Source organism: Oncorhynchus masou, chromosome 29 (assembly GCF_036934945.1).
Source record: "Oncorhynchus masou masou isolate Uvic2021 chromosome 29, UVic_Omas_1.1, whole genome shotgun sequence".
Classification (NCBI taxonomy): Eukaryota; Metazoa; Chordata; class Actinopteri; order Salmoniformes; family Salmonidae; genus Oncorhynchus; species Oncorhynchus masou.
In genome coordinates this window covers 82,506,964-82,521,722 of record NC_088240.1, presented here as the reverse complement: position 1 = coordinate 82,521,722, position 14,759 = coordinate 82,506,964, and the positions used below count along the sequence as shown (strand labels likewise).

At 54.4% G+C, this 14,759-nt stretch overlaps 1 protein-coding gene across 1 annotated transcript in view; it reads left to right on the top strand.

Annotated features, from left to right (window-relative positions):
* Nucleotides 1–13,355, top strand: part of LOC135520771 (protein FAM171A1-like) — a 58,409-nt gene extending 45,054 nt beyond the window's left edge. The window contains exons 8-9 of the mRNA XM_064946550.1: nt 9,148–9,259; nt 9,373–13,355. Coding sequence (XP_064802622.1) covers nt 9,148–9,259; nt 9,373–10,968 — 1,708 coding nt within the window. The 3' untranslated portion in view covers nt 10,969–13,355. The remainder of the gene's footprint in view (nt 1–9,147; nt 9,260–9,372) is intronic.
* Nucleotides 13,356–14,759: the final 1,404 nt, after the last annotated feature.

Sequence of the window (14,759 nt, the reverse complement as noted above, 5' to 3'; positions counted from 1 at the left end):
CGTTTCTCTCTCTCTCCCTGTCTCTCCCTCACTATCTCCCTGTCTCCCGTTTCTCTCTCTCTCCCTGTCTCTCCCTCACTATCTCCCTGTCTCCCCGTTTCTCTCTCTCTCCCTGTCGCTCCCTCACGATCTCCCTGTCTCTGGCTCACTATCTCCCTGTCTCTCCCTCACGATCTCCCTGTCTCTGGCTCACTATCTCCCTGTCTCTCCCTCACGATCTCCCTGTCTCTCTCTCCCTGTCTCTCCCTCACTATCTCCCCGTTTCTCTCTCTCTCCCTGTCTCTCGCTCTCTCCCTGTCTCTCCCTCACTATCTCCCTGTCTCTCCCTCACGATCTCCCTGTCTCTCCCTCACTATCTCCCTGTCTCTCCCTCACTATCTCCCTGTCTCTCCCTCACTATCTCCCTGTCTCTCCCTCACGATCTCCCTGTCTCCCTGTCTCTCCCTCACGATCTCCCTGTCTCTCCTTCACGATCTCCCTGTCTCTCCCTCACGATCTCCCTGTCTCTCCTTCACGATCTCCCTGTCTCTCCCTCACGATCTCCCTGTCTCTCCCTCACGATCTCCCTGTCTCCCTGTCTCTCCCTCACGATCTCCCTGTCTCTCCCTCACGATCTCCCTGTCTCCCTGTCTCTCCCTCACGATCTCCCTGTCTCTCCCTCACGATCTCCCTGTCTCTCCCTCACGATCTCCCTGTCTCTCCCTCACGATCTCCCTGTCTCTCCCTCACGATCTCCCTGTCTCTCCCTCACGATCTCCCTGTCTCTCCCTCACGATCTCCCTGTCTCTCCCTCACTATCTCCCTGTCTCTCCCTCACTATCTCCCTGTCTCTCCCTCACTATCTCCTTGTCTCTCCCTCACTATCTCCCTGTCTCCCTGTCTCTCCCTCACGATCTCCCTGTCTCTCCCTCACGATCTCCCTGTCTCTCCCTCACTATCTCCCTGTCTCTCCCTCACTATCTCCCTGTCTCTCCCTCACTCTCTCACTGTTTCTCCCTCACTATCTAACTGTCTCTCCCTCACTATCTCCCTGTCTCTCACTCTCTCACTGTCTCTCCCTGTCTCTCCCTCACTCTCTCCCTGTCTCTCCCTCACTATCTCCCTGTCTCCTCGTTTCTCTCTCTCTCCCTGTCTCTCCCTCACTATCTCCCTGTCTCCCTGTCTCTCTCTCTGTCTCTCCCTCACTATCTCCCCGTTTCTCTCTCTCTCCCTGTCTCTCCCTCACTATCTCCCCGTTTCTCTCTCTCTCCCTGTCTCTCCCTCACTATCTCCCCGTTTCTCTCTCTCTCCCTGTCTCTCCCTCACTATCTCCCTGTCTCCCCGTTCTCTCTCTCTCCCTGTCTCTCCCTCACGATCTCCCTGTCTCTCCCTCACTATCTCCCTGTCTCTCCCTCACGATCTCCCTGTCTCTCCCTCACTATCTCCCTGTCTCTCTCTCCCTGTCTCTCCCTGTCTCCCCGTTTCTCTCTCTCTCCCTGTCTCTCTCTCTCTCCCTGTCTCCCTCACGATCTCCCTGTCTCTCCCTCACTATCTACCTGTCTCTCCCTCACGATCTCCCTGTCTCTCCCTCACTATCTCCCTGTCTCTCTCTCCCTGTCTCTCCCTCACTATCTCCCTGTCTCCCCGTTTCTCTTTCTCTCCCTGTCTCTCCCTCACTATCTCCCTGTCTCCCCGTTTCGCTCTCTCTCCCTGTCTCTCCCTCACTATCTCCGTCTCCCCGTTTCTCTCTCTCACCCTGTCTCTCCCTCACGATCTCCCTGTCTCTCCCTCACTATCTCCCTGTCTCTCTCTCCCTGTCTCTCCCTCACTATCTCCCTGTCTCCTCGTTTCTCTCTCTCTCCCTGTCTCTCCCTCACTATCTCCCCGTCTCCCTGTCTCTCTCTCTGTCTCTCCCTCACTATCTCCCCGTTTCTCTCTCTCTCCCTGTCTCTCCCTCACTATCTCTCTCTCTCCCTGTCTCTCCCTCACGATCTCCCTGTCTCTCCCTCACGATCTCCCTGTCTCTGGCTCACTATCTCCCTGTCTCTCCCTCACGATCTCCCTGTCTCTGGCTCACTATCTCCCTGTCTCTCCCTCACGATCTCCCTGTCTCTCCCTCACTATCTCCCTGTCTCTCTCTCCCTGTCTCTCCCTCACTATCTCCCTGTCTCTCTCTCCCTGTCTCTCCCTCACTATCTCCCCGTTTCTCTCTCTCTCCCTGTCTCTCGCTCTCTCCCTGTCTCTCCCTCACTATCTCCCTGTCTCTCCCTCACGATCTCCCTGTCTCTCCCTCACTATCTCCCTGTCTCCCCGTTTCTCTTTCTCTCCCTGTCTCTCCCTCACTATCTCCCTGTCTCCCCGTTTCTCTCTCTCTCCCTATCTCTCCCTCACTATCTCCCTGTCTCTCCCTCACTATCTCCCTGTCTCTCCCTCACTATCTCCGTCTCTCTCTCCCTGTCTCTCCCTCACTATCTCCCTGTCTCCCCATTTCTCTCCGTCTATCTCCCTGTCTCTCCCTCACTATCTCCCTGTGTCTCCCTCACTATCTCCCTGTCTCTCCCTCACTATCTCCCTGTCTCTCCCTCACTATCTCCCTGTCTCTCCCTCACTATCTCCCTGTCTCTCCCTCACTATCTCCCTGTCTCTCCCTCACTATCTCCCTGTCTCTCCCTCACTATCTCCCTGTCTCTCCCTCACTATCTCCCTGTCTCTCCTTCACGATCTCCCTGTCTCTCCTTCACGATCTCCCTGTCTCTCCCTCACGATCTCCCTGTCTCTCCCTCACGATCTCCCTGTCTCCCTGTCTCTCCCTCACGATCTCCCTGTCTCTCCCTCACGATCTCCCTGTCTCTCCCTCACGATCTCCCTGTCTCTCCCTCACGATCTCCCTGTCTCTCCCTCACGATCTCCCTGTCTCTCCCTCACTATCTCCCTGTCTCTCCTTCACGATCTCCCTGTCTCTCCTTCACGATCTCCCTGTCTCTCCCTCACGATCTCCCTGTCTCTCCCTCACGATCTCCCTGTCTCCCTGTCTCTCCCTCACGATCTCCCTGTCTCTCCCTCCACGATCTCCCTGTCTCCCTGTCTCTCCCTCACGATCTCCCTGTCTCTCCTTCACGATCTCCCTGTCTCTCCCTCACGATCTCCCTGTCTCTCCCTCACGATCTCCCTGTCTCTCCCTCACGATCTCCCTGTCTCTCCCTCACTATCTCCCTGTCTCTCCCTCACTATCTCCCTGTCTCTCCCTCACTATCTCCCTGTCTCCCTGTCTCTCCCTCACGATCTCCCTGTCTCTCCCTTACTATCTCCCTGTCTCTCCCTCACTCTCTCACTGTCTCTCCCTCACTAACTGTCTCTCCCTCACTATCTCCCGGTCTCTCCCTCACTCTCTCACCTTCTCTCCCTCACTCTCTCACTGTTTCTCCCTCACTATCTAACTGTCTCTCCCTCACTATCTCCCTGTCTCTCACTCTCTCACTGTCTCTCCCCGTCTCTCCCTCACTCTCTCCCTGTCTCTCCCTCACTCTCTCCCTGTCTCTCCCTCACTCTCTCCCTGTCTCTCCCTCACTATCTCCCTGTCTCCTCGTTTCTCTCTCTCTCTCTGTCTCTCCCTCACTATCTCCCCGTTTCTCTCTCTCTCCCTGTCTCTCCCTCACTATCTCCCCGTTTCTCTCTCTCTCCCTGTCTCTCCCTCACTATCTCCCCGTTTCTCTCTCTCTCCCTGTCTCTCCCTCACTATCTCCCTGTCTCCCCGTTTCTCTCTCTCTCCCTGTCTCTCTCTCTCTCCCTGTCTCCCTCACGATCTCCCTGTCTCTCCCTCACTATCTCCCTGTCTCTCTCTCCCTGTCTCTCCCTCACTATCTCCCTGTCTCCCCGTTTCTCTTTCTCTCCCTGTCTCTCCCTCACTATCTCCCTGTCTCCCCGTTTCTCTCTCTCTCCCTGTCTCTCCCTCACTATCTCCGTCTCCCCGTTTCTCTCTCTCACCCTGTCTCTCCCTCACTATCTCCCTGTCTCCCTGTCTCTCTCTGTCTCTCCCTCACTATCTCCCCGTTTCTCTCTCTCTCCCTGTCTCTCCCTCACTATCTCCCTGTCTCCCCGTTTCTCTCTCTCTCCCTGTCTCTCCCTCACTATCTCCCTGTCTCCCCGTTTCTCTCTCTCTCCCTGTCTCTCCCTCACGATCTCCCTGTCTCTGGCTCACTATCTCCCTGTCTCTCCCTCACGATCTCCCTGTCTCTGGCTCACTATCTCCCTGTCTCTCCCTCACGATCTCCCTGTCTCTCCCTCACTATCTCCCTGTCTCTCTCTCCCTGTCTCTCCCTCACTATCTCCCCGTTTCTCTCTCTCTCCCTGTCTCTCGCTCTCTCCCTGTCTCTCCCTCACTATCTCCCTGTCTCTCCCTCACTATCTCCCTGTCTCTCCCTCACTATCTCCCTGTCTCCCCGTTTCTCTATCTCTCCCTGTCTCTCCCTCACTATCTCCCTGTCTCCCCCGTTTCTCTCTCTCTCCCTGTCTCTCCCTCACTATTTCCCTGTCTCTCCCTCACTATCTCCCTGTCTCTCCCTCACTATCTCCGTCTCTCTCTCCCTGTCTCTCCCTCACTATCTCCCTGTCTCCCCATTTCTCTCCCTCTCTCTCCCTGTCTCTCTCCCTCACTATCTCCCTGTCTCCCTCACTATCTCCCTGTCTCTCCCTCACTATCTCCCTGTCTCTCCCTCACTATCTCCCTGTCTCTCCCTCACGATCTCCCTGTCTCTCCCTCACGATCTCCCTGTCTCTCCCTCACTATCTCCCTGTCTCTCCCTCACTATCTCCCTGTCTCTCCTCACGATCTCCCTGTCTCCCTGTCTCTCCCTCACGATCTCCCTGTCTCTCCTTCACGATCTCCCTGTCTCTCCCTCACGATCTCCCTGTCTCTCCTTCACGATCTCCCTGTCTCTCCCTCACGATCTCCCTGTCTCTCCCTCACGATCTCCCTGTCTCCCTGTCTCTCCCTCACGATCTCCCTGTCTCTCCCTCACGATCTCCCTGTCTCCCTGTCTCTCCCTCACGATCTCCCTGTCTCTCCCTCACGATCTCCCTGTCTCTCCCTCACGATCTCCCTGTCTCTCCCTCACGATCTCCCTGTCTCCCTGTCTCTCCCTCACGATCTCCCTGTCTCTCCCTCACGATCTCCCTGTCTCTCCCTCACGATCTCCCTGTCTCTCCCTCACGATCTCCCTGTCTCTCCCTCACGATCTCCCTGTCTCTCCCTCACGATCTCCCTGTCTCTCCCTCACGATCTCCCTGTCTCTCCCTCACGATCTCCCTGTCTCTCCCTCACGATCTCCCTGTCTCTCCCTCACGATCTCCCTGTCTCTCCCTCACGATCTCCCTGTCTCTCCCTCTCGATCTCCCTGTCTCTCCCTCACGATCTCCCTGTCTCTCCCTCACGATCTCCCTGTCTCTCCCTCACGATCTCCCTGTCTCTCCCTCACTATCTCCCTGTCTCCCTGTCTCTCCCTCACGATCTCCCTGTCTCTCCCTTACTATCTCCCTGTCTCTCCCTCACTCTCTCACTGTCTCTCCCTCACTAACTGTCTCTCCCTCACTCTCTCACCTTCTCTCCCTCACTCTCTCACTGTTTCTCCCTCACTATCTAACTGTCTCTCACTCTCTCACTGTCTCTCCCCGTCTCTCCCTCACTCTCTCCCTGTCTCTCCCTCACTATCTCCCTGTCTCCTCGTTTCTCTCTCTCTCCCTGTCTCTCTCTCTGTCTCTCCCTCACTATCTCCCCGTTTCTCTCTCTCTCCCTGTCTCTCCCTCACTATCTCCCCGTTTCTCTCTCTCTCCCTGTCTCTCCCTCCCTGTCTCCCCGTTCTCTCTCTCTCCCTGTCTCTCCCTCACGATCTCCCTGTCTCTCCCTCACGATCTCCCTGTCTCTCCCTCACTATCTCCCTGTCTCTCCCTCACGATCTCCCCGTTTCTCTCTCTCTCCCTGTCTCTCCCTCCCTGTCTCCCCGTTCTCTCTCTCTCCCTGTCTCTCCCTCACGATCTCCCTGTCTCTCCCTCACGATCTCCCTGTCTCTCCCTCACTATCTCCCTGTCTCTCCCTCACGATCTCCCTGTCTCTCCCTCACTATCTCCCTGTCTCTCTCTCCCTGTCTCTCCCTCACTATCTCCCTGTCTCCCCGTTTCTCTCTCTCTCCCTGTCTCTCTCTCTCTCCCTGTCTCCCTCACGATCTCCCTGTCTCTCCCTCACTATCTACCTGTCTCTCCCTCACGATCTCCCTGTCTCTCCCTCACTATCTCCCTGTCTCTCTCTCCCTGTCTCTCCCTCACTATCTCCCTGTCTCCCCGTTTCTCTTTCTCTCCCTGTCTCTCCCTCACTATCTCCCTGTCTCCCCGTTTCTCTCTCTCTCCCTGTCTCTCCCTCACTATCTCCGTCTCCCCGTTTCTCTCTCTCACCCTGTCTCTCCCTCACGATCTCCCTGTCTCTCTCTCCCTGTCTCTCCCTCACTATCTCCCTGTCTCCTCGTTTCTCTCTCTCTCCCTGTCTCTCCCTCACTATCTCCCTGTCTCCCTGTCTCTCTCTCTGTCTCTCCCTCACTATCTCCCCGTTTCTCTCTCTCTCCCTGTCTCTCCCTCACTATCTCCCTGTCTCCCCGTTTCTCTCTCTCTCCCTGTCTCTCCCTCACTATCTCCCTGTCTCCCCGTTTCTCCCTGTCTCCCCGTTTCTCTCTCTCTCCCTGTCTCTCCCTCACGATCTCCCTGTCTCTGGCTCACTATCTCCCTGTCTCTCCCTCACGATCTCCCTGTCTCTGGCTCACTATCTCCCTGTCTCTCCCTCACGATCTCCCTGTCTCTCCCTCACTATCTCCCTGTCTCTCTCTCCCTGTCTCTCCCTCACTATCTCCCCGTTTCTCTCTCTCTCCCTGTCTCTCGCTCTCTCCCTGTCTCTCCCTCACTATCTCCCTGTCTCTCCCTCACGATCTCCCTGTCTCTCCCTCACTATCTCCCTGTCTCCCCGTTTCTCTTTCTCTCCCTGTCTCTCCCTCACTATCTCCCTGTCTCCCCGTTTCTCTCTCTCTCCCTGTCTCTCCCTCACTATCTCCCTGTCTCTCCCTCACTATCTCCCTGTCTCTCCCTCACTATCTCCGTCTCTCTCTCCCTGTCTCTCCCTCACTATCTCCCTGTCTCCCCATTTCTCTCCCTCTCTCTCCCTGTCTCTCTCCCTCACTATCTCCCTGTCTCTCCCTCACTATCTCCCTGTCTCTCCCTCACTATCTCCCGTGTCTCTCCCTCACTATCTCCCTGTCTCTCCCTCACTATCTCCCTGTCTCTCCCTCACTATCTCCCTGTCTCTCCCTCACTATCTCCCTGTCTCTCCCTCACGATCTCCCTGTCTCTCCCTCACTATCTCCCTGTCTCTCCCTCACTATCTCCCTGTCTCTCCCTCACGATCTCCCTGTCTCCCTGTCTCTCCCTCACGATCTCCCTGTCTCTCCCTCACGATCTCCCTGTCTCCCTGTCTCTCCCTCACGATCTCCCTGTCTCTCCCTCACGATCTCCCTGTCTCTCCCTCACGATCTCCCTGTCTCTCCCTCACGATCTCCCTGTCTCTCCCTCACGATCTCCCTGTCTCTCCTTCACGATCTCCCTGTCTCTCCCTCACGATCTCCCTGTCTCTCCTTCACGATCTCCCTGTCTCTCCCTCACGATCTCCCTGTCTCTCCCTCACGATCTCCCTGTCTCTCCCTCACGATCTCCCTGTCTCTCCCTCACTATCTCCCTGTCTCTCCCTCACTATCTCCCTGTCTCTCCCTCACTATCTCCCTGTCTCTCCCTCACTATCTCCCTGTCTCTCCCTCACTATCTCCCTGTCTCCCTGTCTCTCCCTCACGATCTCCCTGTCTCTCCCTTACTATCTCCCTGTCTCTCCCTCACTCTCTCACTGTCTCTCCCTCACTAACTGTCTCTCCCTCACTATCTCCCGGTCTCTCCCTCACTCTCTCACCTTCTCTCCCTCACTCTCTCCCCGTCTCTCCCTCACTATCTAACTGTCTCTCCCTCACTATCTCCCTGTCTCTCCCTCTCTCACTGTCTCTCCCCGTCTCTCCCTCACTCTCTCCCTGTCTCTCCCTCACTCTCTCCCTGTCTCTCCCTCACTCTCTCCCTGTCTCTCCCTCACTCTCTCCCTGTCTCTCCCTCACTCTCTCCCTGTCTCTCCCTCACTCTCTCCCTGTCTCTCCCTCACTCTCTCACTGTCTCTCCCTCACTATCTCACTGTCTCTCCCTCACTATCTCCCTGTCTCTCCCTCACTATCTCCCTGTCTCTCCCTCACTATCTCCCTGTCTCTCCCTCACTATCTCCCTGTCTCTCCCTCATTATCTCCCTGTCTCTCCCTCATTATCTCCCTGTCTCTCCCTCACTATCTCCCTGTCTCTCCCTCACTATCTCCCTGTCTCTCCCTCACTATCTCCCTGTCTCTCCCTCACTATCTCCCTGTCTCTCCCTCACTCTCTCGCTGTCTCTCCCTCACTCTCTCCCTGTCTCTCCCTCCCTGTCTCCCCCTCCCTGTCTCCCTGTTTCTCTCTCTCTCCCTTTCTCTCCCTCCCTCTCTCCCCGTTTCTCTCTCTCTCCCTGTCTCTCCCCCACTATCTCCCTTTCTCTCCCTCACTATCCCCCTGTCTCTCCCTGTCTCCCTGTTTCTCTCTCCGTCTCCCCGTTTCTCTCTCTCTCCCTGTCTCCCCGTTTCTCTCTCTCTCCCTGTCTCCCCTTTTCTCTCTCTCTCCCTGTCTCTCTCACTGTCTCCCCGTTTCTCCCTCACTGTCTCCCCGTTTCTCCCTCACTGTCTCCCCGTTTCTCCCTCACTGTCTCCCCGTTTCTCCCTCACTGTCTCCACTTTTCTCCCTCACTGTCTCCCCGTCTCTCCCTCACTATCTCCCTGTCTCTCCCTCCCTGTCTCCCTGTCTCTCTCTCCCTGTCTCTCCCTCCCTGTCTCCCTGTCTCTCTCTCCCTGTCTCTCCCTCCCTGTCTCCCCGTTTCTCTCTCTCTCCCTGTCTCTCTCTCACTATCTCCCTGTCTCTCCCTCACGATCTCCCTGTCTGTCTCTCCCTCGCTATCTCCCTGTCTCTCCTTCGCTATCTCCCTGTCTCTCCCTCACTATCTCCCTGTCTCTCTCTTTCCAGGCGTGGTTGTGTGAAGCCTCGTCTGTCCCAGCGGAAACTGACTCTGTCGTCTGGTCTGGAGTGCAGTAAGAGAGACCAGTCCACCTCTATGTCCCACCTCATCAGCAGCGAGGTCAGTCAACATCCAGGCCAGGGACCACTGGTCTCTTCATACAAACATGCTTTCTCCCTTTGCCACTGCACTTTGGAACTGCACTTTGCACTAAAACCTTATCACATCTCTAGGTTCATTTGGAGCTGGTCTCTACGACAGCAGAACCCGACATGACCACACCCATGCTCAAACCCTCCTCCTACGATCGCCATGACCTGGTCTCCCATGGCAACCACAGTCGCATGTCTCTAGGAAACCACAGCCGAAGTCGTCATGGCTCGTCGCTAGGCAACCTGACGCCGCGCAGCAGAGATTACCGTCAGTCTGTGGAGACGTTTCCGTTAAAGTCAGCCCTCTCCGCCGGGACGGATGCCGGCTACCGCCAATCATACACCTCTATCTGCTCATCCATCAATCAGCTCCCAGATAGACTTTCCTCCTCAAATCAGGTGCAGGTGTCGACAAGTCAATTGAGTGGTGTTGGGGAGGGCGGGACTAGTGTGCGTGAGGCTACCTCGCCCTGCTCCCCACCTGTCTCCCCTATCAGAGGGGAGGGGTGTGAGCGCAGACCCCCAGATTACCTCCTGTCCCGGTCTGTGGACCACCTGGGCTCCCTGCCCCTCTCCCTCCCCAGGCCGGGCCAGCTGTTGTGCTGTGGCTCCGTGGACCTGCTGAGTGGAGGAGACGGTTACCCCAGGAGGATCCGGCCCACCCTGGTGATCCCAGCCCACTACATGCGCCTGCCGGGGGAGCACCCGCTGTGTGGCCAGGCCCTGTTCTTACAGACTGACCAGCAGAGTGACCTGGAGACCATCCAGGCTGAGCTCAACGCCTCACACTCCCAGCAGCCCCTGGGGCAAACACACGCCGATTATGCTATCGCCTCAGCCAACCAGGGACAAGGAGAGGGGCAAGGGGAGTGGAGCAGCCTATCAGAGTCCCTGTCTATCCCGACAGCACTTGGGGAGTCAGGGATTATGCAAATGAACGGCGAGGACACGCTATTGGCTGAGAGGAAACTGATGGAACTGCGGGGAGGGAAGCCCCTCACACACCCGCGCGCCTGGTTCGTCTCATTGGACGGTCGGTCTAACGCCATCAGACACTCTTACATAGACTTGCAGCGGGCTGGGCAAGCCAAGGGGAATCCAGGTAGAGGAGGTAGCCATGGTAACAACAGTGGTGGTAGACATGTCAACGGAAACGACGCAAGTCTGGACTCCGGGGTGGACCTGAATGAGCCCAGAGCAGGGCGGAGGGGGAGGGAGGTAGAGAGGAAGGTAGGAGAGAGGGAAAGAGAGAAAGACAGAGAGAGGGGGAGGGCAAAAAGCGGCCCTCCTGCCATGGCCTACACCCAGCTGGTATATGTGGATGACCTGGAGGGGGAGACTCCTGAGTGTAGCCCCCAGGACAGCCCTTTAGGTCCAGGGTTGCAGAACACACAGGGACATCAACAAGTAGAGGAAGAGGAGGAGGACAGAGGAGAGGGCATGATACAGGAAGAGGCTCCTTCACCCCTCTCCTCCCCCTCATCCTCCTCCTCCTCTCCACCCCCACTCACAGAGACCGAGGGCGTGGTCTTCAGGACTGAGCATGACCAACCGGCCCTATTGTCTGTTGCCCCTGATGACCACGGAGAGGAGGAGGAGGAGGAGGAGGAGGAGAAGAAGAGCCCCTGGCAGAAGAGAGAGGAGCGCCCCCTATTGGCAGTCTTTAACCTCAAATAACCTCTGACCCTTGAACTATAACTTTACTTCCCCCCCCGCCACCCCACCCCAGAGTGACATGAAGAAGGATTGGCCAGCTATAGATCCAAATCATTCAGGAAGTACATCTGCACTGGGAGCTAAATGGAACTGTCAGTGAATGGAAACGATTGGAACAGTTGGAAGTCCATACATTCTAATGTCTAATCCTTCCTGTGTATCATCATAGCCCCACACTACATGGACAGGCTAGACATGCCATAGAGACTTTGTCTGAGTGATACTGATGAACTCCTGAACTAAAAACAAACTTAACAACGTCAGAGAACATGTAACGCACAACTGCTATGCCTTTAGTAAATTAGCTGTGTCAGCAAAAAGGGGCTGTGGAATAAAGTAAAAGCAATATGGCAGATGTCTACTGGCAGGTCTAGGTAGAAGGAGTAGTAGTGTTTTCAGACCAGTAACTAGGACAGGACATACATACAGCAGGAAAGGAAGCTACTCTAATGTATAATGCTGCACAGATCTACGATCAGTTTTCCTCCCACAAGTCTTAATCTGGGCGGCAGGTAGCCTAGCAGTTAGAGCGGTGGGCCAGTAACGCAAAGATCGTTGGTTCGAATACCCAAGCCAAGACGGTGAAAAATCTGTCGATGTGCCCTTGAGCAAGGCACTTAACCCTGATTTGCTCCAGGGGCGCTGTACTACTATGGTTGCATCTATCCAGTGTATGTGACACTAAAACATATTTTGTCAGGTTTCAATTTTCCAACATTAGGGTACCTTCGATTAGTGTGTGTGTAACTTCAGTTTCCCATCCACACGACTGGTGAATCAGATAATGGGATACAGCCCCCCTCTGTTGGTGACTGTTGATATTGCAGCACTCTACCAGTGAGGTTTTATATGAAGGTTTTGTGTGTTGAACCACTGACTTCGGCATACTTTGCTCTGAACGGCTGGCTATGCATCACTTTTATACAGTTGCTTGAGATGCCTTGTTTTGTAATTTTAAGTACTCTGTGATTTTAGTTGCCAAACTATTTTACTCAAATACGTTTCTGCTATTTTCTACTCAGATATGTTTTATTGTTTTTTTCCCTTACTGTAAGTACAGAGTTTTAACAGACACACACCCAAGCCTTTTCTCTGAAACCAAACCGCATCCTGATGTTTGGAAACCACTATTATCGACGTTTTCCAAGTGCCTTTGAACAAGTTGACTCGTACACATCAGTTGATCAGTTCAGCTAGCTGTTTATTTCTCCTCTTCCCTGTTGAGCTCTAACCCTCCACTACCTCATCCCTCTCTCCTCTCCTCCCTCTGTCCCTGGCAGACGGCATGCAGCAACCTCCTCTCTCCTCTCCTCCCTCTGTCCCTGGCAGACGGCATGCAGCAACCTCCTCTCTCCTCTCCTCCCTCTGTCCCTGGCAGACGGCATGCAGCAACCTCCTCTCTCCTCTCCTCCCTCTGTCCCTGGCAGACGGCATGCAGCATCCCCCTCTCTCCTCTCCTCCCTCTGTCCCTGGCAGACCATGCAGCATCCCCCTCTCTCCTCTCCTCCCTCTGTCCCTGGCAGACCATGCAGCATCCCCCTCTCTCCTCTCCTCCCTCTGTACCTGGCAGACAGCATGCAGCATCCCCCTCTCTCCTCTCCTCCCTCTGTCCCTGGCAGACCATGCAGCATCCCCCTCTCTCCTCTCCTCCCTCTGTCCCTGGCAGACAGCATGCAGCATCCCCCTCTCTCCTCTCCTCCCTCTGTCCCTGGCAGACAGCATGCAGCATCCCCCTCTCTCCTCTCCTCCCTCTGTCCCTGGCAGACAGCATGCAGCATCCCCCTCTCTCCTCTCCTCCCTCTGTCCCTGGCAGACCATGCAGCATCCCCCTCTCTCCTCTCCTCCCTCTGTCCCTGGCAGATAGCATGCAGCATCCCCCTCTCTCCTCCCTCTGTCCCTGGCAGACCATGCAGCATCCCCCTCTCTCCTCTCCTCAGTCACAAAGGGAGGATGCTGTGTGGCCGTAGCTAGATTGTTTATTGACTTTTGCATCTGCCTCTGTGTGCCAGTGTTTTCGGCCCGTCTCTGTCTGTACTCATGTCTTTCTGCACAAGCATGTGCCTGAGTGTTCATATCTGTGCATGCAGACAATATACTGCAGATTGTGTGTGTGTCAGCATATGACATCTGAGGCATTACAGTGTATATAGTTCTCTCCTCTACATGTTGACATGTGAGCTAGTGTTGTGAATGACCCCTCATCCTCTCTCTCTCGCTCTGTACTCCATCACCATAGTAACCACTCTGGGAGAGTACTGTATGTTACTGTTCCATCCATTCTGAATGTCTTAACTGGTTGCTTGTATTATAATTTACGCTTATTATTCTGAATAAAGAGACAAACTGGACTTCTGCATCTTCTGTGTATGGTTTAGCACTAGTCTAGAGACTATAGAGCAAGTTTGGGTGTAGTAGAATTAAGGAGAACATAATTGAGTCATCCTCTGTAGATCAATGTCAAATGCTTCAGGGTTAGACTGTATCCAGATGCATGGTTCACGTTAATGTATCTGATAACTAAAGCAGTAGTCATGGCTACATGTTCTACATTACTGAACCACACAGGTTCAGAAAGAGAGATTGACAGCTTATGGTAAAGCTTTTCATTCCCTTATGGTTGACCTATCAGTTTCCATTAGGCTTGTCAGATGTCATGCTCCTTTTGACGGACCTGTATATAGACAGGAAATCAATCAACATCTTGCTGACTGAGAGAACCTGACTCCCCCCTCAAGGCTTTACCGGTTACTAACGGGCGGATTTAATGGAGCAGCATATCAATCCTCCATCGGGCGGCAGGGTAGCCTAGTGGTTAGAGCGTTGGACTAGCAACCGGAAGGTTCTGCCTCTGAACAGGCAGTTAAGCCACTGTTCCTGAAAATAAGAATTTGTTCTTAACTGACTTGCCTGGTTAAAAAAAGGTAAAATAATAATGGCCAGAGAACCTGCAGCTCAGCCGTTTCCCCCTGATTTCAGTAGCTAACAGACGCGCTCCATAGTGTGGCAATGTTGATGTTATTTAAAAAATATATATGAAGGAAATGTTTGATCTATGCTATAGTCAAAAGTTTGGACACACCAATGAGTAGGTGCAGCATCCCCCAATGAGTAAGTGTGTCCAAACTTTTGACTATAGCATAGTCTTACTCATTGGGGGATGCTGCATACAAGCCTAAGATCACCATGCGCAATGCCAAGCGTCGGCTAGAGTGGTGTAAAGCTCGCCGCCATTGAACTCGGGAGCAGTGGAAACGTGTTCTCTGGAGTGATGAATCACACTTCACCATCTGGCAGTCCGACAGACGAATCTGGGTTTTGCAGATGCCAGGAGAAGAACGCTACCTGCCCGAATGCTTTGTCAACTGTAAAGTTTGGTGGAGAAGGAATAAGGGTCTGGGGTGGTTTTTCATGATTCAAGCTAGGCCCCTTAGTTCCAGAGAAGGTAAGTCTTAATGCTACAGCATACAATCACATTCTAGATGATTCTGTGCTTCAAACTTTATGGCAACCGTTTGAGGAAGGCCCTTTCCTGTTTCAGCATGACATTGCCCTCGTGCACAAAGTGAGTTCCATACAGAAATGTTTTGAGATTGGTGTGGAAGAAATTGACTGGCCTGCACAGGGCACCTGACCTCAACCCCATCGAACACCTTTGGGATGAATTGGAACGACCACTGGAGCCAGGCCTAACCTCACTAATGCCTTTGTGGCTGAATGGAAACAAGTCCCTGCAGCAATGTTCCAACATCTAG